Here is a 27,466-nt window from a genome sequence, read left to right as displayed (position 1 = left end):
TACATGTACAAATGGCTTCATTTAATTTATGTATTTCACAAACAATCCAAGAACTTATGAGACAAATGTACAGGAATTATTTTGCCATTTTATTTTTTTTTCTTCACATTATTGCTTTACAGTAAAATGCATTGGTTGGATATGTCCAGTATAGCAAGACAATACATTCATATAAGTTATACAGATGTCCTCAGTAATGTTTTATAGTAACTAACTTTACATTAAATATATTTTTTAGTCATTTATTATTCTTGACAAACAACTCCCACGTCACATTGAGCTCACAGTGCATCAGGTCGCATTCGATCAAGAAATACATACCGGTCTTCTCTTGTGTTCAATTGCCATTTCTAACGCGTGTTTTCTAAAGTGTGTGCGCTTAGTTTGTACACAGGATTTCAATACAATCCGAATTTATGCAGAGCTACGACAAGTATGGCAACTGAACTCTACTTTTTTTTTTTCTCCTCTTCCAAAAAAAGTGACTTTGTAACAAAGATGCGAGTCAGACAACCGGTGAGAATGTACGCTGTGTGTCAAGATGAGGACAAAAAGAGGAGCAGTGTTTGTTTTTTTCCCCTGCTGTGGTGTTACCACTCAAACCTGGCAACCGGGACATGACCACACAGAGCAACAACAAAAATATACACCAAAAGAAAAAAACCTTAACACTGCACATTCTGAATCAACTCAAGTACAATACAGACGTGCTTTCCCCACAAAAAGCATTAAAAAAAAAAATTAGGTCCTGTATCTACAGAAGACCCACTGACAAAAGCTTGAGGGGGAGGAGGGAGAGGTGTACAAGGATGACAGTGGGTGTGTCGTGGAGTCTGTAGGCCCTGTGTGGTCACCTCCGTCCAGTAAACACAGCTGTGTGAACCCCAATAGAGTAGCAGCTTAAGGGGGTCCAGCTTTTTTTCCTTTTTACATTTTTTAATTCCTTAAAGTCTGCTCTCATCCAGATACTTTGAAAAGTGACAATGTCCCGAGGGCGGTGGAGGAAAACCATCCATCCATCCATCCATGCATTCCCCGCTGCCCCTCTGCTCCTTCAGCTAGGGTTGGTGGAGAGTTAATGCCCGTGTGCAAGAGGGGACAAGAGTGGAGAGAGAAGAGAGGAAAAAGGGAGTGTATGTTTAGAAGAGGGGGGGGTAATCGGACTTCCCTCAAAGCCACTGATCCAGAAATGTCCATCCTTTGGGCTCAGTTCCTCAGCTGTAACAAACACACACCTGTGAGCTCACACATCAAGTTACTACTAGACAAACCGACGTCACGTCTCCACGAGATCCCCCGTCTTTATATGGCAACCTTGCGGGGCGGGGGGCTTCTGTCACATAGAATTCTTTAAATTGAGATTGCATATACAAGTGCCTGCTGCCAACGACGTGGCAGAGGAATATTTTCAACACTTAAAACACTTCCCCACACGCATTGTAGTTTGTAGTCTCTGCACCTCACTTGTGGACTCCCAGCCATTTTTGCATGATGTCAAATGTCTCGATTGCAGTGTAGCTCGTAGCTGCCGATTTTTGTAAAGTGGGTCGGGCTGTTTCCATGGAGATGCCCAGAAGCCCTCAGCCGTTTGCTGTGCTGTGGAGGAGCTGCGGTTTAATGTCCCAGCATGCACTGCAGACAGAGGCGGGTGTGCTCATGGTGTTAACGAGGTCCCAGTCTGTTCGAGAGTCGAGAGCCCGGTGTGAGAAACGTAGCGTGGGCCCATACTGAGCACGCACACACACACACACACACACACACACTCACAATGTTCTCTCTCACACAGTCACACGACACATATACACTGAAAATACACACGCACAGAAGGAAGCACTAGTTGATTCAGAATGAGAGGACGGCTGTTAAAGTGCAATATCTACATGTAACTCAAAATCAAGAGACCATCACAACCTCCTGGAGTTGTCCTTCGAGTTTCCCTGATAACCGACGGCTGTGGTTGGCACCCCTGTTGTGGGTAGAGGGGCTGCACTACCCCCTACTGGCCAGAGGGTGTTGTAGCAGACAGTCAGTGTTGAGAACCGTCTGGTTTTCTTTGCATTTCTTTTTTTTTTTTTTTAAACAACTACCTCCATTCTGCTGCTGTCTCAAGATGAGAACAAGTCACCTGATGATGACAAAAATCAGATGCATCCCACAGATATGGAGCCAGTTTCTTCTTCTTCTGAAGTTGTGCAGAGGGAAAGTGGACTGACCCATCACTGAATGAAAATAAAACTGGAGTGGACTCACCACAACCAGCAGCCAGATACCCCTCTGAGTGGTCAAATCTCCTTACAGCACAAAGCAAGAAAAGCGTTTCCATGTGCAATTTGTTTCAGTGAAAAACAGGCAATGTCCTATATTTGTAACAAGCTCTCCTCCGTATTTCATACTAGACAAAACCTTGTTTTGAAAAAAATAAATACAAAAAAAACAAAAAAAAAGTGTTTACAAGTTTACATTGTGCCGTGCTGCATATGCAAAACACCCTCACAGTCAACTGATCTGGACTGTGATACATCTTGACACAAAGTCCTGATAAAATGTCTGTTTTTTTTTTTTTTTTTTTTTAAAGAAAACAAAGCAGATTTGATCAAGCAGATGAGGGTTGAGAAGAGTTGCAGAGGGTGAGTGAAGCGCTAACAGTATCTGCTCCCTGATGCCAAAGGCCATGCCAGGGGAGTTGGGTCCAGGGTGGAGGAGGGGAGCTGCCAAGGACAAAGCCCTCCTCCAGGGGGTCGAGAGGGAAAAAGTTGTGTACTTATTTTTCTTTGGGTGCTTGGGTAACTCTGTAATTCTTTTAGGAATGACTTCAAGGAGAGTTATCTCTACATAGGGGGGTTTTTTGGTAGGAGTCCTAGGATTTTTTTTGTTTGTTTTTTTTCACAGACTCTGGTTTGGTTTGTGGAAAAGCTTTGGAAATGTTGTGTGGAAATCTACAATGTGAAAACAGTAAAAACACACACAAACAATCAACAGGGGCACTTATGATTCTGGAGGTCCCCGACATCTAAAGGCATGCTAGATGGGTAGAAAGTTAACAGGCGCACAGAGGAAATAAAGACTACTGCAATAACAGGCAATACCCGAAATAATGGGCATTAAGGACTGGCACTGTGTGACAAGAGGACAAATTAGAGACATAGAATGGAGTCCACTCTTACAGTGTGTACTGCCTCTTGAGGAAATGAGATTCATATTTGGGATGAAAAGGATTACAAGGGAGAGAGCGCGAAGGAGGAGAAAAGGAGTCTGCAGATAGGTCCAGTATTATTGGCAAAAAGAAAAAAGAAAAAAAAAGAAGAAGAATAAATTGGGGTTGCTATGGGAGCGCTGAGGTTTTGGTATCCGAGGCATGCTGCCGTGCCCTAATCCTCCATGCACATGGGCAGGTTGACGAAGGTGAAGACGTTGTACTCGATCATGACGGAGAAGCAGAGGAAGATGGCGTACAGGACGAGGACGTACAAGCCCAGCTTCACGTCCAGCCTCCATTTATTCAGGTGGATGCCCAGCACCTGCATGTACACAAATACATCAGAATGGCTTGCGCAGGCTCTAGTATGTCTGAGTTAAATGCTGCAGCCTATGATGTATTCACTTCAGTTTTATTGTATCGCTTTCCTGAACTGACTGAATATCATGTAACTCGTACAGCCAATACGCACAAGATCCAAATCCTAAAATGGAGGCATTTTTGTCTCCTTTGATCAGACTACACTATAGCAGTGTGTCATTCTGTTGATGAAGCTTTCCACAGCTGGCACATTACTGATCTGTGTGTATGTGTGAGAGAGATGCCAAGATCAGAAATACATGGACACACACACACTGTTTATGTATTCGTGAGTTTGTAGAAACTGTTTAACTGAAATGACTCCAGTAATTGATTTAAAAAAAAAAAAACAGTACTAAGTAAAAGTAACATCTGTGTAATCAACTGTGTGGAAAACCTAATGTTTATTTGATTTTTACTACTTTTATTTGTCCCACTTTCCGACTAGACTTGCAATAGAAAGGATCATTTTGGTTTAATTTCTCCAGTAAGAAGCTCACATTTACACTGCATGCAGTATAACTACCAGAATGTTGTTGTTTATTCCAAGAAAGAAAACATTATTTCCTCTGCACTACATGATTTCTTTACAGGAAATATCCCACATATTTACAATACTAAATTTTTAACATTCAGTCACTATTGCTTAACAGTGCATCAATTGGTGATGAGTAGCCAAGCAGGGATGTTATTTATCGTATCACAGTACTGTTGATTTTTTATTTTAAAACACGTATGGTTCACTACAGCAGTAAACCGGGTTATCTCTCTGGAAGTGGTCAATATGTGGAACCAGTGTAGCGTAAACATCATTAACTATTGCTCACCGTGAGGGCCACAGAGCCCAGCAGGAGCACCACCGAGTACACCAGGCCTCGACTGTTAATCATTACCTGCAACACACAAGACCGAGAGATCAACAATTCATCTGCAGCTCTACAATCTTATCATTCAGGAGCAGAGATAAGGAGGGACTGGATTTCGGTTGCGTCTTGCACTCACAACAATACAGAATCTGAGTTCTTGTAAAGTAAACACGCTCCTTACCTCTGATCCATAGCTGACGCACATGGTCTGTATTGCCCAGGGGACCCCGAGTCCCACTAGAATATCAAACACATTGCTGCCAATAGTGTTGGACACCGCCATGTCTCCCAAACCTGCAACAAAACCAGAGGTAGTTATTTAAGAAGCAACTACAACTTTAAGCAAGCAAGTTGAGTTTGTCTTCGAGACTTTCAGGTCAAATAAAGCACTTTATTTCCAACATTTTGCTGTTCTGTACTTTGATATTCACAAGGGCCCTAACCTTATTCAGCTGGGAATGTAGTGACGCAGTGCTAGACTGTACGGTCTATAAACAGCACTGCACTATTTTCTCTTGTTCCTGTGCCTCTTTGTTCAACTCTTTACATGAAAGAGGAAACACATTTCTGGACTCTCCTTAAAGTACGTTAGACTAGATTTGTAAAAGCTAATCAAGTACACCTCTTAATAGATCTGGATCTCTGTAAGTTTACCCAGTTAGAACCTAAATTGCATGTAAATGCTTACAATGCATAGTTGGATTTCTTAACATCTTGATTTCTTTATCCATGTTCTTCCGTCTATCCACTTATTTAAAAAAAAGGAACATCCGAGAGAGCACTAACAAGACCCTGTACCCGTATTTGTACTGCTTGTTTAATCCAACAGCCAATGAAAAATGCGGTAGAAAAATGTGTACCTTGTAACCACAACATCCATTTTGCTCTCCACTGCATAATAATAAATCCACAAAAAGGGCAATCTAAAAATATTTGCGACAGAAAGGTGTACCTTGCCGAGCCACAATGAGGCTGGCTATGCAGTCCGGGACACTGGTGCCAGCGGCCAGGAAAGTGATCCCCATGATGACATCAGGGATTCCCAGAGTGTAGCCAATTATAGTCACCTGGGATAAATACAGAGTGCGAGAGCTCAAAAATAACGTTCTCCGCTTTCTCGTGTTAACCTTCAAACCAAATGTCAACATTTGATGTTCCCTCACTTAGCTTAGCAATAAACACACAATTAAATCTCCCGTCAGCCGCGGTTGGCATCAGGTGAACATTCTGTTGCAGGTAAGCTAACATTATTACATCCACCATTTTGAAGGTGAAGGTCAGATTGATTTTTCGAGGCTTATTACTGGTTTGTTGACAAGGAGAGGTTGCATGGAAGAGCCAGAAAACTAAAGTAAAACTAGTAAAAACTATGAGATCACTGAAATGTAATTTAAAAGTTTGGTTTCCTTTAATTTTCTTTTTCTCCCAATATCAGCGCGCTAAGTAGTCACATTCATGCATGTTGTGTGCATCAATGATTAGTTAAGAGCTAAGTTAGTAAGTAAAAAGTAAAATGAAAGGTTAAAAAACAATGCGGTCATGGCTCCAACAAGAACTATTAAGAAGAAAAAGTACAGATCAGGAGAATCCCTTTATTACCAACAATAAATTATCTTATTATTAAAAGCTAAAAAAGCCTACTGCTTCAACTGTCTGTAGTTGAATAGAGTCAGTCTAAGCTACTCTATTTTAATGCTGATGACCGTGGTGCTTGGAGAGTATTACACGGTGCAAGAAGTGTGAGAAACACTGATGTGCTTATTTTATTTACCACCAGAGGGATCTACAAGAACACGGAAGTCAGTTATTGCAGTCATCCGCTGGCTCAGGTCTACAACTCCTTAGAGAGAGACTTATATTTATTACTTATAGTTACATCAATTAAATATGTTTGTATAGGGGATATTAATAACATTAAGTGGCTGTAGTCTGAAGCATATGCAGCCATGGGGGAAATCGCTTTGTGGATTTCTTGTGAATTGTAAATGCTGCATCTTAAATTGAAGACTAAATCCCATCATTGACAATTTTACATCTCCATCATCAAGAGGAAAAACTGTTGTGGATTATATAATAACCCCGATGATTACTATAGAAGACATGTGATAATTTAAGTAATTTGTCAACCAACAATGCCATTTATAAAAATGAATGTGACTTAATTTTATGTTGACCAACTAATTCACCAACTAATTGTTTCAGCAAAACAAGTAAAAGTAAATACTAAAGGTGTCCTGGTAAGTGCCTTACTCTGAAAATCTATTAAGGTCTCAACTTTCCACACAAATATTGCACTCACCATCCAGACCATGAAGTAGGAGAAGACAGCAATCCAGACAGTGGACAGGATGAAGGAGACCATGAAGAATTTCTCCCAGCGAGGCTTGGCACAGTTCGGAACGGTAAAGAACAGCAACAAGAGCAGAGGCCACGAGAGCAGCCACTTCAGCTTGCTGCCAATACCCCCTGCAGCAGACATACACATTAGCAGATTAGCCTCCTCAGGTCTTCGATCAAAGGATATTGATCAAAACACATTTACAGTTTACAGTATGCTTTCTCTTTAACAAGCAGTGGGGGAAAAAAATGTGTATTGCCCAGATGACATTTACTAAATGATGTTTTCTAAAAGATTAAAAAATAAAAAGTTACATTACATTGTAAAATTAATTTCAATCATTACTGTCAACAAACCTGACCTGCGGCCTCTTTCTCAGGTCAGTGCCACTGTTCAGACCACATTTCCCACAAATCTTTTCATGTAAAAACTCAAATAGGGTTTCTTTCTCATCAATTATGTGAATATTCTTTCCAGCAAATGGATTGGTAAAGTCATTCTCAAGCAGACATATTGTTGACCTAATTTAAAACAAGATCATCAAAAACTACTGAAGTGGAAGGTCTTAAAAGGACGATCTAAATGGCAGAGAGGTTTCAATATTATGTGATTCTTGTTTCACTTTAAAAAGGATTCATCCATGTATGCCAAATTAAACACATTCATCAGTTAAATACACAGATTATATACTTGGAACATGAAACGGCGAGATGGTGTCGTTTTCCTCCGCCTCGGTGGGTTTGTCCTCTGGCACGTTTCCATTCTCGATTTCAACCTTCCCGTCAATCACTTGTGTCTCCACTCCATTGGCGGCTTGGACCAACTTCTGGCGCTTTCAGAAAAAAGAAACTAAGTCAAAGAGCACTAGAGCAGACACCTTGCTACCGACTACTGTGCTACAGCCATATTTTTAATGTTTCTGGAGTCAACACAAACACATGAATACTGTGTGAATGAGATAAGGAGAGTCTGGGGTTTACAAAAAAACTTCTGAAAATAGCATACATTCAAAACAAACAGCAGTAGCAAGTAACTCCTCTTATTGGAGCAACAACGCGCAGCTGTACCTCTGTAATGATGAGGCGACTGGCCATGCGCAGACGGGTCTTGGGTCCAAAATGGCTGGTGACCATAACGCGGAGGCCAGCTTCTGGAAACCTGAACTTGGAAGGACTAGCGTTCATGATCTCGTCCACCATCACCACCGATCCACGGCTGTAAGCCTTGCTTGGCTTGACTGAGGGTTGTGGTGATACAAATATAAAAAACAAATTTAATGAATGAATGAACTGTGCGACAATCTACCCATTATCTTTGTTTAATTCAAGTGCATGTACTTGACGCCTTACTGACAGTGAAATAACGTTAATTTTGAATTAATCCTAACTCTTTGAAACATCCTAAAGTTCAAATTAAAACTTAAAACAATACTGAATAAATACCTAAGAGGGGGGATAGCCATCAAAATCTCTGTACTGAACTATAAATGTTTGTAGTGCTACACTGTCCTGAGCCAAGTTACGAAGGAATATTAATGAACGCTCAGCAAGAGCCATTTTGTCACCATGTCAGAGTTAAAGCTGCACCAGGCAAGATTTTTATGTCAACATACACCATTTCCCATTACCCTAAATCACGACGTGGGCTCGGTGCTGACAGTTCAATGCCTACACAAATCAAAACCTCAGAGCAAAAACGTCCTGTAAACAACAGCGTGAATGTCTCGTCTAGACAAGGTGGGGTGCTTTCCAAAGCTCTGGAAATCATTCCTCCTTTCACTGCACTTCCTCATCTTTTCCTATGCAACCTGGAAATACATGCTGCTTGTTGTCTCAACAGAAACTAGGGAAGTGATTCTTGGTAGTATTGTTTGATAGAGCGCAAGTGTTGTCTTTCGTGTGATCATCATTTTCATTCCAGTATCTAAATAGTGTGTTCAGTCCAATTCATTAGAAATAGGTTAGGTGGAAAAAAAAAAAAAAAAAAAAAAGACTAAGCTGCAAACACATTAAGACCACATAAACATAGATTATAATGGCAGAATGTAGTACCAGTACGCATGTAATTCTGAATGGACTCTCAGATCTGCAGAAAAACAGCAGATAGCAGATTTAACAGTCACAAAATATTTCTTCTCTCTTTCAATCCCCTTTATCCTTATGTCATGGAAGAAAATAGGTGTAAAATCTTAAGGGAATCACCCCTGGACTCGGTGATGAAACTTTCCCCCCCCCCAATCTCATTCCTTTGGTATAAACCATTGCACACCAGCTGGGTTAACATGAGTGTGTTGTGTGCAGTTACTGACATGTGATTTCTGGCTACTGAACTTCAAATAGCTTCCCTAAATTGCCTGGTGCAGCTTTGAAGTTTGCCTACCAGTTGTGAATATTAATGGCTGGACCAAGAGCGATTTCAAAAGCTGCGACACGAAAGATGTAACCTCTGGCACCTTTGAACGGACAATCTCAAACTGTTATGCAGGTGGCCGACACATTGAAACACACTATCCCATGCACTTCAGACGATTTGTTCTCCGACAATAATACACATCCTAAAAATGTTTTATTGGCATCCTATAACTCCTCATCTGTTCTGTGCTCACAATATAAGATTCAGTGTATGGGCAATAAAAAGTTCTACAACACACTTATTAGTTTAACTTAGCCTTAATTTGACTAATTATGTATGCAAGAATGCACATAAATTAACTGTGTAAACAGAGCCGGCATAAACATTTCCTCTTGTGAAATTCATTACCACTTCAGGAGTGAGTGGGTCTACGCCCCAGAGACCGGCAGAAGAAAAGTAGTATGCAAGCAGAAAGAATTGGCACACAGCAGCACAACACTGTTGACAATAAGCAAGAGTAGGTTTAGTAAGGCTAAACAGACAGGCATGTTAACACTATTGCAGCCAAAGTGGGAAGAGTTAAATTGGGGTTAAATGTCAAAGATTAGACACTTCTAAAAAGGGTCAAAGACAGGAAAGGGAAGCAGTGGAGAACTGTGGCTATGAGGAAATCTCACCCAAACATGACATTAAAAGAGATGTTATTTAGAAAAGTAGAATTTGAGTTTTTAATAAGTTTAAACCCAAGACAACAAAGTCCCCTGACATTAAACTGCATTACCAACGGAAGATTAAAGAATATCTTCATTATGCTGGTCCCATTATTTAAAGAAAAAAAAAAAAAAAAAAAAGTCATTTTGTGCCACCACATATGCTCAGATAAGCAGTTGCTTATCACCTAGAAAAAGGACTTAGTAGGAAGAGAAAATGAATAGAGGACTATAACCTTTAAAAGTCCCACAAGAAAAAAGGGGGAAATCTGACAGTGTGGTCTCTTCAGGTAATGCAGTTAACTGAGGTCAAAGGACTGACGTTTCTTTGATCTTTGGAGAATTTAAGAAAGTACGGTTCTGCAGAATCATATTTAAAAAAAAGGAATGGTTTGACATTTTAAGGAATGTTTTTGTTTGTGTCCTTGCTGAGAGTTGAGAAGATTGACACTGCTTGTGTCTGTATGCTTAATATAAAGCTACAGCCAGCAGCCAGTTAGCTTAGCATACTGAAGCATAAGAAGAAACAGGCGGGAACAAGGGCGAGGATGGACCACTACTAAAGTTCACTAATTAACATGTTATCTCTTGTTTGTTCGATTCATATTAAAAAAACAGCTGTAAAACTACACGTTGGAACACTTCTATTATGCGCCAGATTATTTCTTGGCCTGGCTCCATCATCACAGGACAGAAAGCTATCCGTCTCCCCCTGTTTCCAATCTGTTTGCTAAACTAACTAGCTGTTGGCTGTAGCTTAATTTTTAGTGGGCAGATATGAGGGAGGTATCAGTCTTCTCATCAACTGTCAGCAAGGAAGCAAATTAGCGTATTTCCCAAAATGTTGAACTATTGTCTTAAGTACATTTCAGCAGAATACAGTAGAAGCAATTCAAACTAGTTCAGCAGAAAGGAACAAAGGTTAAAGCCACAGACCCTCTAACCGAGGGAAACAGCCACGACCTTCAAGGCAAATCATCCAATATATATCTATTTCCATTTCATAGCCCATGAACCCCAATTTATTACAAACAACATCTGATTATTTTTCCTGGCAGAGAATAGCCTTGGGTACCCAGCCTGTCTGATTAACCTTACCTGTTGAGAGTAAAGGCGATGACGGGTCGTCATCCCAAACATAGTCATAACTAGTATTACCGTCCTCCATCTCACTGCTGGCCGCAGCGTTACCGTTGGCCACATTCTTCTTCTTTGACTTCCCCATGAAACATCTCTGCATGCTGGAGTTGAATCTAGTAAACAGATGGAACAGAATCCCTAAATTAGAGAGATACTGAAATAGTTCAGAGTCCAAAAGATAAAGAAAAGAACAAGACGGGGCTTTCAGTGTCAAGATTCACACTTGCAAATAGGATTCATGAGCTTCAGATGAAAGGCTCCAACTTGTTTGAAAAATAGATATACAGTAGCATGTATTAATTAACCAAAATAAGCACTTTGCATACTTCTATAGAATACATTTACAATTTAGGTGACCTACTTTTAAAAAACAACATCAGCATTACACTATACTACACAAAAAATATGCTGTTCAACATTAGAATAGAAAAAAAAGAAAAAGTTAAATTCCCAGAAGCCAATCACAAGACTGCCACCCGGGCCTTCAGTGAGACCATTTGAGTGCCATTATATAAAAATGGATCACAAATACTGAGCACACTGCTGCTGCTACTGCTGCCTTTGAACAAAATATGTGTAGAATTAACACTGACAACATCCCAAGAGCCACTCCATCCCTTTCATAGGTTCTACACCTTCAAAAGCAAACATTAAAAACTAATGATGGCTTCTGAAGGTGTATCAAAAGAGACTTCAGAGATATATTCCCCAAGAATACTGGAGCACATGAACCCATAGACGGGATGCCCGGGTATTATTCAATAAAGTTTGTTGCCTCTGAGGACTCTCCTGATTCCAGAGAATCCGAGAGCACTGGAGAGGTCTTTTTCTTCGATGTACCCTTCATCTAAAATTGAGTGTAAAATAATTGACTGCTAATAATGTTAATTCCACATTTTGTTTAATGGTACGTTAAATTGTTCCATATCTAAATTGAGCATCTGAGGATAGTGGTTATAGTTTGTACAGTAAAGCCAAAAAAAGGCTATAAAAGATTATTGACTCAAAAATAAAAACTGATTACTCTTATTTTATTGAGGTGAAGTAAAAGTGAAGTAAAACTGAGTGCCAATACAAATAAAGTTTTTCCTTACATCTACAGAATGTCACTTGAAGATGGAGATAATGTTATACAGATAGAAGCAGAGTGTCCAACTAGATTTTCAGTTTTTAGGCCAAAGTATACACAACTAATGACATTTTAAAAATCGTTGCCTGTTTCCCGATGTGGTACTATGTTTAACAAAAAGTTTGTTATTGGTAGCAATGCGTTCTATTTGAAGAGAGAAAAACAAAATCACAGCCGAGCCCTGGAAGGTCACCTCAGAGCACCAATCGTGCTATGTAAAACCCACTTTACTCCATTTTGACTGGAACAGCCCAAAACGGTCAGCGGATATTTTTGGGAGAGGGGAGACATATGACAGCATATCCTACAGTAAGCACTTCTTTCCTCCAAATGAGAAAGGAGAGGAGTGATCCGGTTAAGCCTGTGCTCTTAGCCACTGCAGAGGGAGAAAGATTAAACTCTTATGGCAGGGAGAGAGCAGGCTGCTGCTGAGTCTAACACAGATTACCAGCTGGACAGAGACAGCGGCACAGGGCGACGTGGTTGGCATTATGCAGTTGGGACTATAAAGACACAAATATGGCATAATAGATGGAGTCCGTATTTCCTGCATAATACAGTAAAAACAGACAAGGAGACAAGATGTTCTCGGGGCAGATTGTAACCCAAAATAGTGATCAGATGATACATAGCCCAGACAACTGATCCCTTTATAATCTCAAATTCAATTCAAAAGAAAGGCTGAAATATGACAGATTCAAGTATGTTTCATGGGACAGTTTTATGAATTAAAATACATCTGAAATGAGGATTTAAAGTCGAGTGGTTTGATTTCAACAGATAATTGTCAACTGGAAGCAGCGTTTGATATAATACTTACATTATTCAAAGTGAATATAAAATTTTGATATCTAGTATAATTCAAAGAGCCACAAAGGAGGAACTATAATCTTTAAAGTATCTATCCACCAGAAGGCTCCTGGGTTGAATCTTCAGCTAACATCTGGGTAGACGACATGAATGAGACCCTCCCCTCCAGCTGCAAACTCAGTCTTCTTTTGAAACTACTGAGTGCACAGTTGGTCTGGTCATACTTGTGAGCCCACAGGTATTAGTATGTAAGAGTTCACACACACACACACACACACACACACACACACACACACACACACACACACGGGAGTTGCAACTACAGCACTAAAAATCCTACAGAGTGGACTTTTTAAGTGCAATTTTGACACACTTGTACCTTACTTAACCATTTCAGTTTTGTGCTGCTTTATACTTACTACTCTGCTATATTTCAGAGGGAAATATTGCACTACATTTGTCTGACAGCTATAGTTAATTCTCATTTTAAAATTCTAATATAAAGAACCCAAAACAAACGTATAAAATGTCTCGTTAAAATCAGTGGCTCCCAACCTTTTTGGCTTGTGACCTCTTATTAAAGTTAGCTGGGGCCACGTTTCAGATGTCAGAATTGAGATTTTGTGTGTAGTCTGTGTAGCAGAACATTGTTTATTTCCTTATTTAATTAATCATCTTGTGACCCCTCATATTAATGTTGGGAACCACTGGACTAAACTGCCTAACTGTGTATAAAAGTAGGCTATCTAAAACTAGCCTTATCTCCTCCAGCTACAACAGTAAATTGCCGCCAATGTATCGATAATAGTCACATAAATGTATCAGTCTAGGGGGCATTTTCCTTTTGATACTTTAAATCCATTTAGTTTATGGCGCAGAACTCACTTCATGACAAGGATGTATCCAACGTACATGAGCACCAGCACCAAACTCTCCCACCTGATAAAGAGAAGGATGAGGGATAAATGATAATAAAATCATTTTACACACAGACAAACCAAGAAATTAAAAATAAAAAAACTTCCCTTATTGCTCTTAAACCTCAACTTAATTTGGTTCCACTTTATTTGGATAGTCTACCTACAGATATGTTATAGACAAACAAACAAACCAACTGTTACAAATACTCAAACTAAATGAAGGCGGACTATCAGAATTTAGCGGTACCTTTCACTTTCCTAAACTTCACACTAACTGAAAATGAAACTGAAAATTTGGGAAGTGGAATTTAAAAAAAAAAAACTTTCAAAGTATGACAATGTATAATTTTTGCTGAACAATGACCAGTACGACAACAATTCCAGGATAATGGTAAATTGTTGTAAAGTCAGCAAACTGAATCAGTAGTGTCAGTAACAGCAATATAAATCCAACAAGTAGCCACTATAAGCTAATGGTCATACCAGTCCAAGTAAGGTTGTACCAGCAAAATCCTTGAGTGTTTAGAATTGATCAAGGGTTTCTTTTATTGCTTATTAATTTTATTAATTTTTATCCATAACAGGACGTCTAACTTCTTACGAAAGTCTCACTTTAAAATAAGGACACATTTACAGCCGAACTGGATGAGGTTACTTACCAAACTATCTTCTCGTCATAGATGAACTGAAAAATTAAGAGAAAAATTTCTCTTAGATTATAATAAACAACATCCAAAAGTCAGGGCTGGTGTTCATTAATAAATGAATGCAGTGAACTTACTGCAATCAAAGCCAATACAGAGAGGATGTAGTAGAAGGAATCCCTGAAAACTGCCCACCGGGTCAATATCACCACCTGAGGTTTCACAGGGAAAAATACATTTTTAAACTACAAAAAAAAAAAAAAAAAAAAAAAAAAAAAAGCTCAAAAGGAGGAAGATTTATGATCCGTCTACACCTCCAGAGTTTAATTCTCCATTTCCCTTAAAACCAGTTCTTAGAGAACAAATTGAGGCAGATGGCTTTGTTTCCCCTCAGCAAAACACTTCTGCCACACATGTGCTTCTCTGCAGTCTATATATAAACAGAATGATACCTCTGCAGCAGGAAGTCACTTCACTCCCTCTAACTCACTCACAAAACACACACACACACACAAACACACACCTGTCCAGCGAAGATCCCACAGACACCAATGATGCAAAGGATGTTGAAGACCGCTGAGCCAACGATGGTCCCCACCCCCACATCACCGTGGGTGATGAAGACACCTGCACACAGGGAGGCAGCCAATCAGAATCAGCGGTGACACCAACCATCTGGGAATGTCTGAGTGTATGCACATACTGTATATGTGTGTGTATGCGTGTGTGTGTACCAATGACAGATGCAAAAAGCTCTGGTGCAGAACTGCCAGCTGCCATGAAGGTGGCTCCTGCAACATCTTCACTCAGATCTAATTTCTGCAGAAATACAGTAAAGATTAGTGTTTTGCACTGTTTACACAGACAAACTTGTGTAATCGCAACACTGAAAGAAAAAGACTACAACTCCCAAGTACCTCACAGATCTTCTCCAGCGCTGTCACAAAGTATTCGTCGCATGTTATGGCGAGGGCCAGAAACATGTAGAGTGCCTAGAGACAGAATCAGCAGAGTTAGGTTTGAGGTGTTTTTTGTCAAGGGCAAGATATAGTGAGAATACAAGTGTGTGTCTGCCATAGGTACATCCTCAATCAGCATAAATTCAGAAATAAGGCGAGCTAATAAAGCTTTGGCTAGAAGATATTCTCCTGCTGTAGGATGGGTGAAGGGGAATTCTAAAGCCCAATTAAAAAAATAGGACCTGCATTCATTTTAAATATCAATTCACTGACAAGACGTTTCCCCTTACAGTTTGAAAAATCGACAGGGTCTGCATACTCCAGCTTCTGTGAGAGAGAGAAGGGGGGAGGTGGGGAGGGGGGGGGCGCTTATGTCGGTATCTGAGGAGAGATCTATAAATTATAGATCAGGTGTGACATCATAATGGCCCTGGAAGCTCCAGCAGCTGTGCTCTGCTCTATGCTATCCACAGGGGGCAGTGCAGGACTGCAGTATGAGCCCCCCTCACCCAAACACACATTTTATCCTCCTCTCAGCAGTGAAGCCAGGACAATATCAAGTCATATTTCAGTGTGGAACATACAGCTGAGGACACTTAATTGGAAATTCAGTATACCGGATTGCAGCTCACGTTGTTTTCTATAACCATAGAAGTGAAATCAAACTTGTTCAGTGGTGGAATGCAACTAATTCCTTTTCATCTGTACTTAGGTAAATATGGGATTGAAAGTGGCATGAAAACATACTAAAGTGATGTACCTCAAATTTGTATTTGTCAGCTTTGGTCACAAGTTATGTTACGTGCTAATAAAATATGATGTTTTGTTAGAAATTAAACTACCCAACAGTATATACACACACAAGTATAGCTGAAATTATGAGGCAATTCACAAATACAATGCCTATAAAAAGTATTCACACTCCTTGGATGTTTCACCCTTTTGTTTCTTTTATACATGAAATCATGGTCAATATAATTTGTCTTTTTTGACAAGAATTTGCAAAAAAAGAAGAAACCTCTTTAATATCAAAGTGAAGACGGATTTTTACAAACTAATGTCAATTAATTAATATATAAGGTAAAGAAGATGATTGCATAAATATTCACCCCCATTACGTCAGTATTTAGTAGATGTACCTTTGGCTGCAATTACAGCACTGAGTCTGTGTGGATATGTTTCAATCAGGCTGGCACATCTGGACACTACTATTTTTCTCAATTCTTCCTTGCAAAACAGCTCAAGGTCTGTCAGGTTGCTCGGGGATCGGACGTGAACAGCTCTTTTCAAGTCCAGCCACAAATTCTCGATTGGATTGAGATCTGGGCTTTGACTTGGCCACTCCAGAACATTCACCTTGTTGTCTTTGAACCATTTCTGTGTAGCTTTTGCTGTATGCTTGGGGTCGTTGTCTTGCTGGAAAATAAATCTTCTCCCAAGTTGTAGTTCTCTTGCAGACTGAGTCAGATTATCCTCCAGGATTTGGCGATAATTTTCTGCATTCATGTTCCTCTCTACCTTTACAAGCCTTCCAGGGCCTGCTGCTGCGAGGCATCCCCAGAGCACGATGCTGCCACCACTATGCTTCACGGTGGAGATTTTGTGGTGATGTGAAGTGTTTGGTGTTCGCCAAACATAGCGTCTAGTCTGATGGCCAAAAAGCTCAATTTTTGTCTCATCAAACCAAAGAACCTTCTTCCAATCGACCTTGGAGTCTAGCATATGCCTTTGGGCGAATTCCAGGCGAGATTTCATATGAGCTTTTTTCAACAGTGGCTTTCTCTTTGCCACTCCCATACAGCTTCGACTGGTGAAGAACCCGGGCAACAGTTGTTGTATACAGTCTCTCCCATCTGAGCCACTGAATCTTTTAACTCCTTCAGAGTGGTCGTAGGTGTCTTGGTGGCCTCCCTCACCAGTCGTCTTCTAGCCCGGTCACTCAGTTTGTGAGGACGGCCAGCTCTAGGCAGATTTAAACAAGTGCCATACTCCATCCATTTCTGAATGATGGATTTAACTAAACTCCGTGGGATGTCCAGTGAGTTGGAAATCTTTTTGTAGCCATCTCCTGACTTGTACTTTTCAATGATCTTTTCTCTGAGTTGCTTGGAGTGTTCTTTTTTTCTTCATGTTGCAATTGTAGTAGGGATACTGATGAACCAGAGACTGGACCTCCCAGACACAGGTGTTTTTTATATATTTTTTTAATATATATTTTTTAATTGTAAAAATCCCTTTTCACTTTGATATTTGATTCTTGTCAAAAAAGCCAAATTATATTGACCATGATTTCATGTATAAAAGAAACAAGGGTGAAACATCCAAGGGGGATGAATACTTTATAGGCATTGTAAGTCGAAGATCATTTAGCAACTTTTTCTTGCAAAAATGCCAAACATTTCATGGTTTGAGATTCCCAAATGTGATGATTTGCCACTTTTCCTTTGACTATTGAGTTTTTCTACAAACCAATGAATCAATCAGTTAATTGAGAAAACAATCAGCAGATAATAAATGATAATCAATAGTTGTAGTCTTACACAAAATAGTTCAATGGTCACCTCAACCAACTACAGCAGTGAAATGCTTTGCAGTGTGGTGTCGGTTACATAAAGGATCTGAATACTCAACCACTGCAAATGTTGGTGCTGCAGTTCATGTTGCTGTATTTCAGCTTTCATTTAGATTTAGAAACAATATGAGCTGCTGCTCTCCATGTAGCAAGTATCTTAGGCTGGGATCTCCGTGCTTATGTAATCTCTGTGATGAGAAGGGCTTAAACAAAGTACTACACTTTTTACACCTCTGCTAAAAACTGTCTCTCATTCATCATGTCAGTAAACTTATCAAGCCTATAAAGAGGTCAAAAGACAGTGTGTTCAGGGCTGTAGCTGCCATTGATGACAATGAGGTTATGTCCTCTGGAGTATTATTTTTGTTTCAGCAATCTTCTTGTATTTTTTACTGTGTATTTAAATACATTCCAAGCTCCAATTGCAAGTCCGTCTTAAAACAACAATCAGGTGGCCATATATGTACATTGAAACTAAAGGTGTGCCATGTAACGTTCATGTAATGACGTCAAACATTAACAAGCATGGCTGAAAGCGAAAACAACATTGCTACCGGCTCCACGGTGGAGGAGTTGGTTCCAAAAAGGGGAGCAACTTCCGTAGTGTGGAGGAAGGTTACAAAAGATCAGATGTACAACAAACCTCTGCAATATGTAAGAAGTGCAAGATCGTGACAACAAAAGGGGGCAATACAAACAAACTTATTTCACCACCTCAAGCAGAAGCACCCGGGTCAATACGAGAAGAAGATAAAAGTATTTTGTCATATCAAGAATATCATTACATAAATAACCTGAAATGTCGTGATATTTTTGCCCTAAGCGAAACACTTTTTGGCTGTTGTAATCATTCCTCCTGTTCACCCTGTCCTAATAAGCTTCCAATGTAAGAGACGAGTGAAAAAATCCTCAAAAAGTCCTTGTTCTGTACAAAAACATATCAAAGATTTATATGAAGCTAATACAGTAGGCTTCAGCAGTCTGAGTATGCCCAAAAGGTACTGTCTTTAAGTATAAAATTCCCTGTACTCCCTTGCTGTGCTGCAGTGGAGGCAGTTACAAAAAAAAAAAATAGCAATTTTTTTTCTTAAGACTCTAAATCCAACAAAATACTACATTAAAAATATTTCTAAAATCCTGGCTATATCCCTGGGTTTGCATTTGACAAAAAATAAACTTTTTAAAGCCAGTTAAATCCAGCATGAAGAGCAATACTGAATAACTCCACAGGTAGCTTGTGTCTTTATGTCCAGTCAGTGGAGCGCAGTATGACTGAACGGAGACAATACTGGTTTGTCGTGTGGAGAAGCAGCTCATACAGTATAGACAAAAAGGACATTTGCCCGTCCTTATTTCCTGCCCTGTATTTATCAAGCCTCTCAGCATTGTTCTAAGTAATCATGTTTAAATTTAAACTCTGACTTAAAACACTAAAGCTTTCCAAACCCCCACACCCACACTCCTGAGTTGAAGCTCTCCTCTGAGAGACATCATTGCTTTACGGCACTCTCAAACTGAAAATAAAATTATCTCTTGTAGTATGATGTCCATTCATTACATTTAAGACTCCAAGGCAGATCTATATACGGTTACATAAATAATGTTATCTGTAAAAAGGCTTATATCAGCCGATTTTAATCTAGTGCTGCAGCTTGCGCTGATTTGGTAGTAGGTCTTTGTTTACTAAATTACAAGCCCAAAAAAATGTGCTTGGACCTTGGCTACAATAAATTAGGAGACATTTGTGATAAAATGTTCTAAACTAAAGGTTAATTTACTAAGCTATTCCCCAATCTTTGGGCCAAATCAGAGTTTTCCTCTGCCCAGATACTGAAGACAAGAACGAACCTGACTTCTATTTAAATTCAAATTTAGGAGATCCTTTTGCACTAGTCGTAGACTCAAGTACAACTGCTGAGATATTTGAAATTTTTCTTCCCTATAAATCTCCCTGAGAAAATACGTTAAGGCTGCATGTTGATTTTAATGTGATCATAAGTGTATCATCGTTTGAGCATTAAAAAGGCTCTTATGTGGCATCTTTACAATCTGGCTATGTAAAAAAAACTGCTACCATAACCGCACTTTGCTTGTTTTTTGTTGTTTTTTTTATCTTTTAAAGCCTGGAATGTAGTTAGGCTGCTGTGTGAAAAATGCACCTGCAACCAGCTGAGCTCCAGTGAGAGCGTTAACTGGGGACCAGTGTGATGGGAGATGCAGGTGGGCCTAAAATGAAAAAAAAAAAAAAAAAAAAAAGGCCTCTTACCGCCACAATATGCAGCAGAACGGCCCCACTCTTTCGTTCTGGGTTGGTGAAAAGGTCATCGGGGAACTCGCGTATTGCTGAGGAGAGAGGAAATGTCACAGTCAACACAGCGAGACAGCGAGGTAACATGTCCCCGCCCCACCCCGAAAGGACTGTGCGACTTCATGATGGGTGTCAGCCACAGAGGAGGCTGGGATGTCCTGTTGAATGAGAAGGCCGCTGCATGTTATTCCTTCTCTTCTTGTTCATTTTCTTTTCAATGGATTATCTAATAGAGCAAAAAATGTCTTGTATCCCTAAAAAAAAATAAATAAAATAAAAAAACAACACAGGTCACCACTGCCAGAAGAGGTCAAACCCAAATTAAATAACAGCCTGTGATCATCTTCCAAAAAAGAGCTGAAAACTCAGACAACTCAAGGGCTTTGAATTTTCAAAGGACTGGAATGGTTCTAGACACATTTTGAAAATCATCGTCAGCCTGCAGTATGTCACACCACTCGGCAACCAATGACTTCATACCTATTCATGGAAGAAGGGAAAAAAAAAAAAAAAAAAAGAGAATGAGAACAGTCAACCATGACATCTCTTCAAAAACGGGTGTAAAAGCTTGGGCTATATTAAGAGCCTGAAGTCATACAGAATTAAAGCAAGCAGGCAGAAAAACCTCCCATGCTGAGGACTCATCATCCATCATCCAGAGCTCCAGCTGGAACACAGTGTGATCATGGTACCGCCATACGGCTCAGATCTCTGGGAGCACAACCGCTCCACAGTGCACCTGGCTGGAGACAGAAGCTGGCCGCCTTCCTGACGGGACCAGGCATCTGTGGCGAGTGGCCTCTGTCCGACCTGTTCCTGTTGGGCCCGAGCTGCAGGCTCACGCCTCGTCTCTCCTTGTAACAAGCCTGAGACGTAACCCTAACATATTGCTTACACAAACTACGGCCAGCTCTAAGCTACAGTTTATACTGCAGGCAGAAGTCTACAGTCATGTTAGCAGCTATGTGAGGCTCTACCTAGGCATAGTGGTGATTTGAGCTAAATGCTAACGTCAGCTCGCCAACATGCTCACATTGGATGAGTCTTTATAGGTATTTTTAGTTATATAAAAGTGTTTGACAATAATTAGTGGACAGAACTGGGCTGCAAAAAATAAGTGATAGTATTGAGTTTAATACATATGTTAGAAGTAATAAATTACTTCTAACTTGATTTATGGCCTCAAAAAAACAGTTTCCTAATGAGTTAATAGTCTCAATCGCTAATTTCAAATCTTCCTCCATACAGCATGTTGTTAATTTTGTTCATTATGGTCCCATTTTGAGTAAAATAGACAATAAAGCAGGCTATGCTTTAGGGCGTGGCTACCTTGTGACTGATAAGTCATTCTCAGTGAGTCCGTCCAGAGCGCCACACAAAACTCCGATCAAACTGTTGAAACATGATGAGGTAGTGCTGTTCAAATATTAATCAAGATTCTGTTACGGTGTTTCTCGAATAAAATCTTTCCAGAAACACATTTTAGTGTACAAATGTATCTGTAATACGAGAACATGTGTGACCAGACGAGCATGTTTCCTGCTACGGCTGACATTGTTAAGTTTGTGTTGGGGAGGTGCAGTATCTTTTATTGGCAGGCTTTGTTGAAAGAGATTCTTCCATTTAATCAGCTACTGTTGCCAAGCAGTTTCCCCCCCCATGACAAAGCCAACACGTGCTCATAATGAGTTTTAGAAAGTATAATGTTTATCATTTTCACCATTAGTTAAGCGTGTTAGCATGCTAATATTTGCTGATTAGAAATAAACATACAGTTGAGACTGAAGGTCATTAGTTTTGCAGGTACTAAATCAAACTATTGGACAGATTCACCTCATGATGGGGGTAGATTGAAAGTCAGGGGATCACGTAAGTTATTGCATTTCATCTTGAGGGGGACATGACTGACTAATTTTATGCATGAGAGGTGCTAGATCTAAAGTTAAGGGATCACCAAAGTCAACAGGATTCATCCTCTGGCCACCATGAATGTCTGAACATCCTTACCATCCCTAGAGCCATGCCGCTAGCACGGCTCAAGACAATAAATCAAATAGGTCTGTTTTGCTGTGGTACTGCTCAGCCGTAGAACTCTTCGTAAAAATTCAAATACACAAATCAGGTGAGAACAAAATGCTATTGTCTGAGCCAGCGGAACAATCCTGTTTACAACAGAAAATAAAAGGCGAGATTTGGGCCCTTGTCACATATGGAGTTGTGAAGTGGAACAGTGCTCACCTGAGACTTCTCACTGCATCTGTCCCAGCCTCGCCATTGCCTGTTTTATGATATTCGATTGTGTGCACACATGACTGAATCAGCGCAGCGTTTGGAACACTGCACAGGCAAATCAAATACTCCACTCTATGTAGTCCAAGCTCACTTAATGAACTGCATGCCTGCTGGATTTCACTCAATTACATCACATACATGGAAATGTGGAACATTTTGTATCTCCATATGTCACCTAACACGTTCTCTTTGCAACAGAACAAAGAGTCACAACAAAAAGAAAACTACAATGCTATTTCTGGCAGTGGGATGTGAATTAAGGCAACCTTGATTTGTACAAGTTTTGATATGTCACGTGCAACACTGTAGCACTTAAACACAGTAAATGATTAGAGGACAGCAAAATAAAAATAAAAAATGTTGAGAAACTGCAGAACACCTGCATGACATTGAAACCTCACAGCAACATTGACTGTGGCAGGCGGCTTTAGCTCATTTCATTTCTGACAGGTTTATGTGCTGAATGAAAAGTGTCGGAAAGCCGACGGCCACAAGCAAAGGCGCAATCAATTACAGGATTTGTCAGCTGTGCCCTCAGAGGTGACTGAAAACAAACTGATGCCAATACAGAGGGCTAAATTCCCACTGATACCTCATGGACAAAAACAGCCCCACAACCATACATTATTCTAGCTGCTGAAGGTTGCCTGTTAAGCTTCTCAAAAGACATAAAAAAAAAAAAAAAATAAACAACATGGGAAAAGTATCAGGTGTGAATTTCCTGCTGTACGAGCCTTTTCACCAACCGTTTCTAAGTCCAGCTACCAAACCTGCAGGTCTGCCATTAATCAATAATTAAATGCCTTTTCCACCCATGGTCTTTAGTTACGTGTTCAGCCCCTCGCCACTGTATACAATCAGGTCTGGCTCTGTGTGTGTGTGTGTGTGTTAAAAATAGGTGATCACAAAAAGGTGTTTAAAAGGGCGCCTGCACTGGGACTGGAGCAGAGAGATGACAGGTAGGCAGCGGTCACCTCCCAGTGCCTGTAAACATTCAACCAGACAGCGTCTACAGGGTGTGTCTGCGTCCGCTCGCAGTAGAGGTCAAACCGGACGTGAACATGCTTCCAAAGCCGTTTCCCCCCACGCAAGGACAGAACAGGATGTACACACAGGAGCAGGGCAAAAGACAGATTGCTTAAGTGATGCATTGCAAATGAGTCCCATAAATAGATTCATGAATAATATGTAGTTGAGTTTAATTGTTTATTTGTCATTTTGACAGAAATTGAAATAAATTGGACACATTGTTGTGATGTGCTGTGGATGTATTTGAAGAAAAATGTACTAAAATATTTAATTTCAAATTATTTTAATAAGTTAGCAAGAAAAAGTGATTACAACTTGAAAATTCCCTTTCACTACTGTACTTTTAGAGTACGGATTAATTTTTATAATGGATAAGCTGGAGCCTAATTTTATAAAGCACTATGGCATTGAGGTGCAGATATAGTCTGCATCTTGAACCAAATGACATGTGCCAATTTATTATCAATCCCACCAGATAATCTAAATCTTCAGGTAAATATGTCTAAGAAGAAAGGCGCCAAGCAAGCTGCTTCAGTTCTGCTAAACAAAAGGTTTTGTGATTGTACAAATCAGGAAAAAAAAAAAAAGTATTTATCCTGCTGTTCCTGTGTTTGCATGGGACTGCTGTCTTTTTTGGAGGCAATGGGGAAGGGAGAACGTGAACGAAAAAGAAAAAAAAAACCACACTCCTCTTCAGAAGCTAAGCTACAGATCTATAAATAAACCCTGGATTCTCTGTTTGGACACCTGACTATGCCGCTTATGCAAGAAATTACTGGCAACACTTTTGTTCATCTGTCTCCCCAACCCCCTCCTTTTCATCTTATCAACCCCAGAAGTAATTACAAGTCCACATAGAGTCCTCACAAGAAGTGTTGGGAGGATTTTATGAGATGCAATGCTGCCTAAACTCACTGCCTCAATTCTGGTCAGTTAAGGACAACATGAACATTATTTGGGGGGGCGAGGGGGGGGTCAAAGAAGATTGGTCTGACTTTGAGATCAGGGGAGGTCATTTTCTTTGGTTCTCTAACCCAAGATGTATATTTTCATAAAGCAAATACTGCAATTTAGTAAAGTAAATGTCATATAAAGACTATAGTCCAAGTTCAACTTGACATTTTTGGTCCAGTTCAGCTCTCTATTAAAATAAAGTGACTACAATGTTAACCATTGTGTATGCTTGACATTCATTTTTAATGTAAAAATGGCAGCTATGTGAAAATCATTCCATTAAAAACATGTTTTCTTTTGCTTTGCCTCTTAGTTATCAATGATAATATAAGCTATATTAGCAAATTCAATACAGTTTTATTATCTTTAGATATTTGGAGAAAGGTGTAACTTTTTTTTTTTTTTTTTTTTTAAATACACACATAATGTCTCTCCACACATCTCTTTCCATGGTTTTAAGTCTCGCTTAATATGAAAAAAAAATCCCCTCAGATAACCTTCATTTATTGACGTATTAAAGCCAGAGCATGCCAGCCATTCTTTACATTTGTGCAATTATTCCATAATCTGGTAATATTCTAGATATTATTGTGCCATTACATAACGGAGCTCAGTATCGAGTGCCGTCTGTTGTCCCAGAGAAAGGACAGACAGCAGGCCAGTCGTCACCCAACACTCCTACTGTGGTAGTCTGAGCAAAAAACCCCAATCATTTATATACACAGACTTAGAGCCATGCTAAGAAGAACCTTTCCATTAAAATGGCTCATTCTGATACAGAAAAAAAATAAATATCATATTAAACAACATTATGATGTGAGCAAGATGTTTTGGCAGAGAGCCTGGTGCTACCTTCTGTCACAACCCGCCCACCAACCCATAGACCAGCCAGGTCATTAACTGAATACAGTTGACACTCTAGTACAGTAATCAAGAGACTCTTCATATGAGAATGATTCCTCTGGGTCATTATTAGTCCATTAGATAATTAGCTTGCTCCAGCAGACATTAGCGAGCAGCATGACTGGACTGCAACTGACATCGGCTCGTTGTAAATATGACAACATCACAAATCGCCTTATTGGAAAATCTTTAAGTCACACAGAAACAATAAGTTCTGAAATGAGCAGTGGAGTGGTTTCCCCCCCACCCCCACTGACACACACACCCACACACACGATTATCCTCTAGTTAGGTCGATACTTTCACATGCTCATGCATCACATGTATAACTGCTCACATGGTCATGTAAGCATCTAAACACGTGCAATTTCACCTGCATGAACACACTTATACCTATTACACTTCCACTTTTAGCATGACTCCCTTTCAACCTTTATGATTGTGCGTGTATGAGGGGGAGTAGTCAGGCTGTTGAAAGACGCCGAGCTGGTGGACCAGAAGCCTCCTGGTTCAATAACCTAAAAGGAGACACCGCTGTGAAACGTATGCATTCAGCTGCGTACAGGAGAAACAGGTAAACAACTCCCTCAGGGTGAGGTATGGATCTGCAACAACAAAGAGAACAAAGCTACCTTGCTGCTGTGACTGTACATCTTTAAAACCTGCTGTAATGTACTTTCTAGCCTCAGTTTTAATAAAAGCTACTTCACACTAGCAAAAGGCAATGATGAATGAAAGTTTGAGTAACAAAAAAAAAGGGGGGGGGGCAGAAAATCTGAAGACAGAGTGCTCTGTGCAGGTGCTCATGCCTGCGCGCCCCTCTCTTCGCTGCATTGTTGCACCGTTGGCATGCAAGCGAGAAATAAAGCGAGGTCAGTTTCCATTATGCACAGCAGCATAATCCCCGCTTGTGTAATTCCCTTTTAAAAAGCCTCCTTCTGGTGTTTCCCTGAAGTTGACAAACCCACATTCCAACGTGGACTGGCTGCTACACACTGGCAGATTTACCCCTTATGTTGCCGCCAAATTTTCTGCCTCCCCCCAAAAAAAGAAAATGGTCCATTCTCGTGCTTCAAATCCTGCCTTTTGTTTTCGCCAACAGAAGAAGTCCCAATCTACTCACTAATAAATATTTACACCGAATCAAAAATGCAGCTTTTCCAGGGTGATGACACTTCCACTCTGGACCAGAGTAACCCACAGCTCTCCCTCTCCCACGCCACTTCTCATGCTGAACATGCAACATGTGCAGCCCCTGTCCATGAGCAGATTAGGGCCATATCTAAAACCACTACAATCAAATCCCGTCGGATTAATCCATAGTACAAACCAAGCCATACTAAAACCTTTGCTTTGTTGTTCACTTCTACTTTTTCTTTTGCCCTGCCATCTACTTCTAAACAGGCCAATTACACCACTTTAGTGCGAGATTTCAATATATGGTATTAGCTGCATCTTTATTAAAAGCAAATTATTCCTCCTACACAACATTAGCCACAGTGCTCTGCCCCCTCTTCAATTTTCTGTGCTCTGCAGTTGGTCCCACATGGGGGGGGGGGTTACATACGAGAGAGTATAAATCTAATATTCTGTGTCCCCAAGTACACCTCATGTATCTGATCACACTCCTCACACAGCCTGGAAGAGCTCAAAACATTTCAATTCTGAAATGAAAACAACTTTTGTTCCAAAGTTGCTGCAAATTTAGGTGAGAAAGTGAGCAAAATGTTCCATTTCAATGGGATCGCTATACGGGAAATGCATCTCAAGGGGTGGTATGCCTCAAGGTCTGCATGTGACTGAAGAGTATTCAGAGGTTATATCAGCCCTTTGTATTGTTATTTAGTCCTTTGTGGATCACAGGCATGCATTGTAATCAAGCAGGAGCATAAAAAAACAGTTTGGACAGCACCTTGTGCTTTCCAGGAGTTATTATGGCCAATAAATGAGGCACTTATGATGAATGGCTGCCTTAGCAGCACAA

General features: G+C 40.1%; 1 protein-coding gene across 4 annotated transcripts in view; it reads right to left on the bottom strand.

Moving 5' to 3' along the window:
* Positions 1–68: 68 nt before the first annotated feature.
* Positions 69–27,466, bottom strand: part of slc24a4b (solute carrier family 24 member 4b) — a 37,203-nt gene continuing 9,805 nt past the window's right edge. The window contains exons 3-17 of one of the 4 annotated variants that reach the window (XM_051408522.1): positions 20,263–20,339; positions 15,383–15,457; positions 15,200–15,284; positions 14,989–15,092; positions 14,603–14,677; positions 14,481–14,506; positions 13,787–13,840; positions 10,921–11,075; positions 7,828–7,997; positions 7,451–7,586; positions 6,722–6,888; positions 5,375–5,489; positions 4,604–4,716; positions 4,384–4,449; positions 69–3,518 (exon numbers count right to left, since the gene is read on the bottom strand). In XM_051408522.1, the coding sequence (XP_051264482.1) occupies positions 3,369–3,518; positions 4,384–4,449; positions 4,604–4,716; positions 5,375–5,489; positions 6,722–6,888; positions 7,451–7,586; positions 7,828–7,997; positions 10,921–11,075; positions 13,787–13,840; positions 14,481–14,506; positions 14,603–14,677; positions 14,989–15,092; positions 15,200–15,284; positions 15,383–15,457; positions 20,263–20,339 (1,568 nt within the window). In that variant the 3' untranslated portion in view covers positions 69–3,368. Of the gene's footprint in view, positions 3,519–4,383; positions 4,450–4,603; positions 4,717–5,374; positions 5,490–6,721; positions 6,889–7,450; positions 7,593–7,827; positions 7,998–10,920; positions 11,076–13,786; positions 13,841–14,480; positions 14,507–14,602; positions 14,678–14,988; positions 15,093–15,199; positions 15,285–15,382; positions 15,458–20,262; positions 20,340–27,466 lie in introns of all 4 variants that reach the window. The other 3 variants (XM_051408521.1, XM_051408523.1, XM_051408524.1) reach the window with 3 other exon arrangements.

The sequence above is a fragment of the Dicentrarchus labrax genome, unplaced genomic scaffold (genome assembly GCF_905237075.1).
Source record: "Dicentrarchus labrax unplaced genomic scaffold, dlabrax2021, whole genome shotgun sequence".
NCBI classification, from domain to species: Eukaryota; Metazoa; Chordata; class Actinopteri; family Moronidae; genus Dicentrarchus; species Dicentrarchus labrax.
The sequence above is the reverse complement of the archived record's forward strand: the minus strand, read 5'-3'. Positions and strand labels throughout refer to the sequence as shown.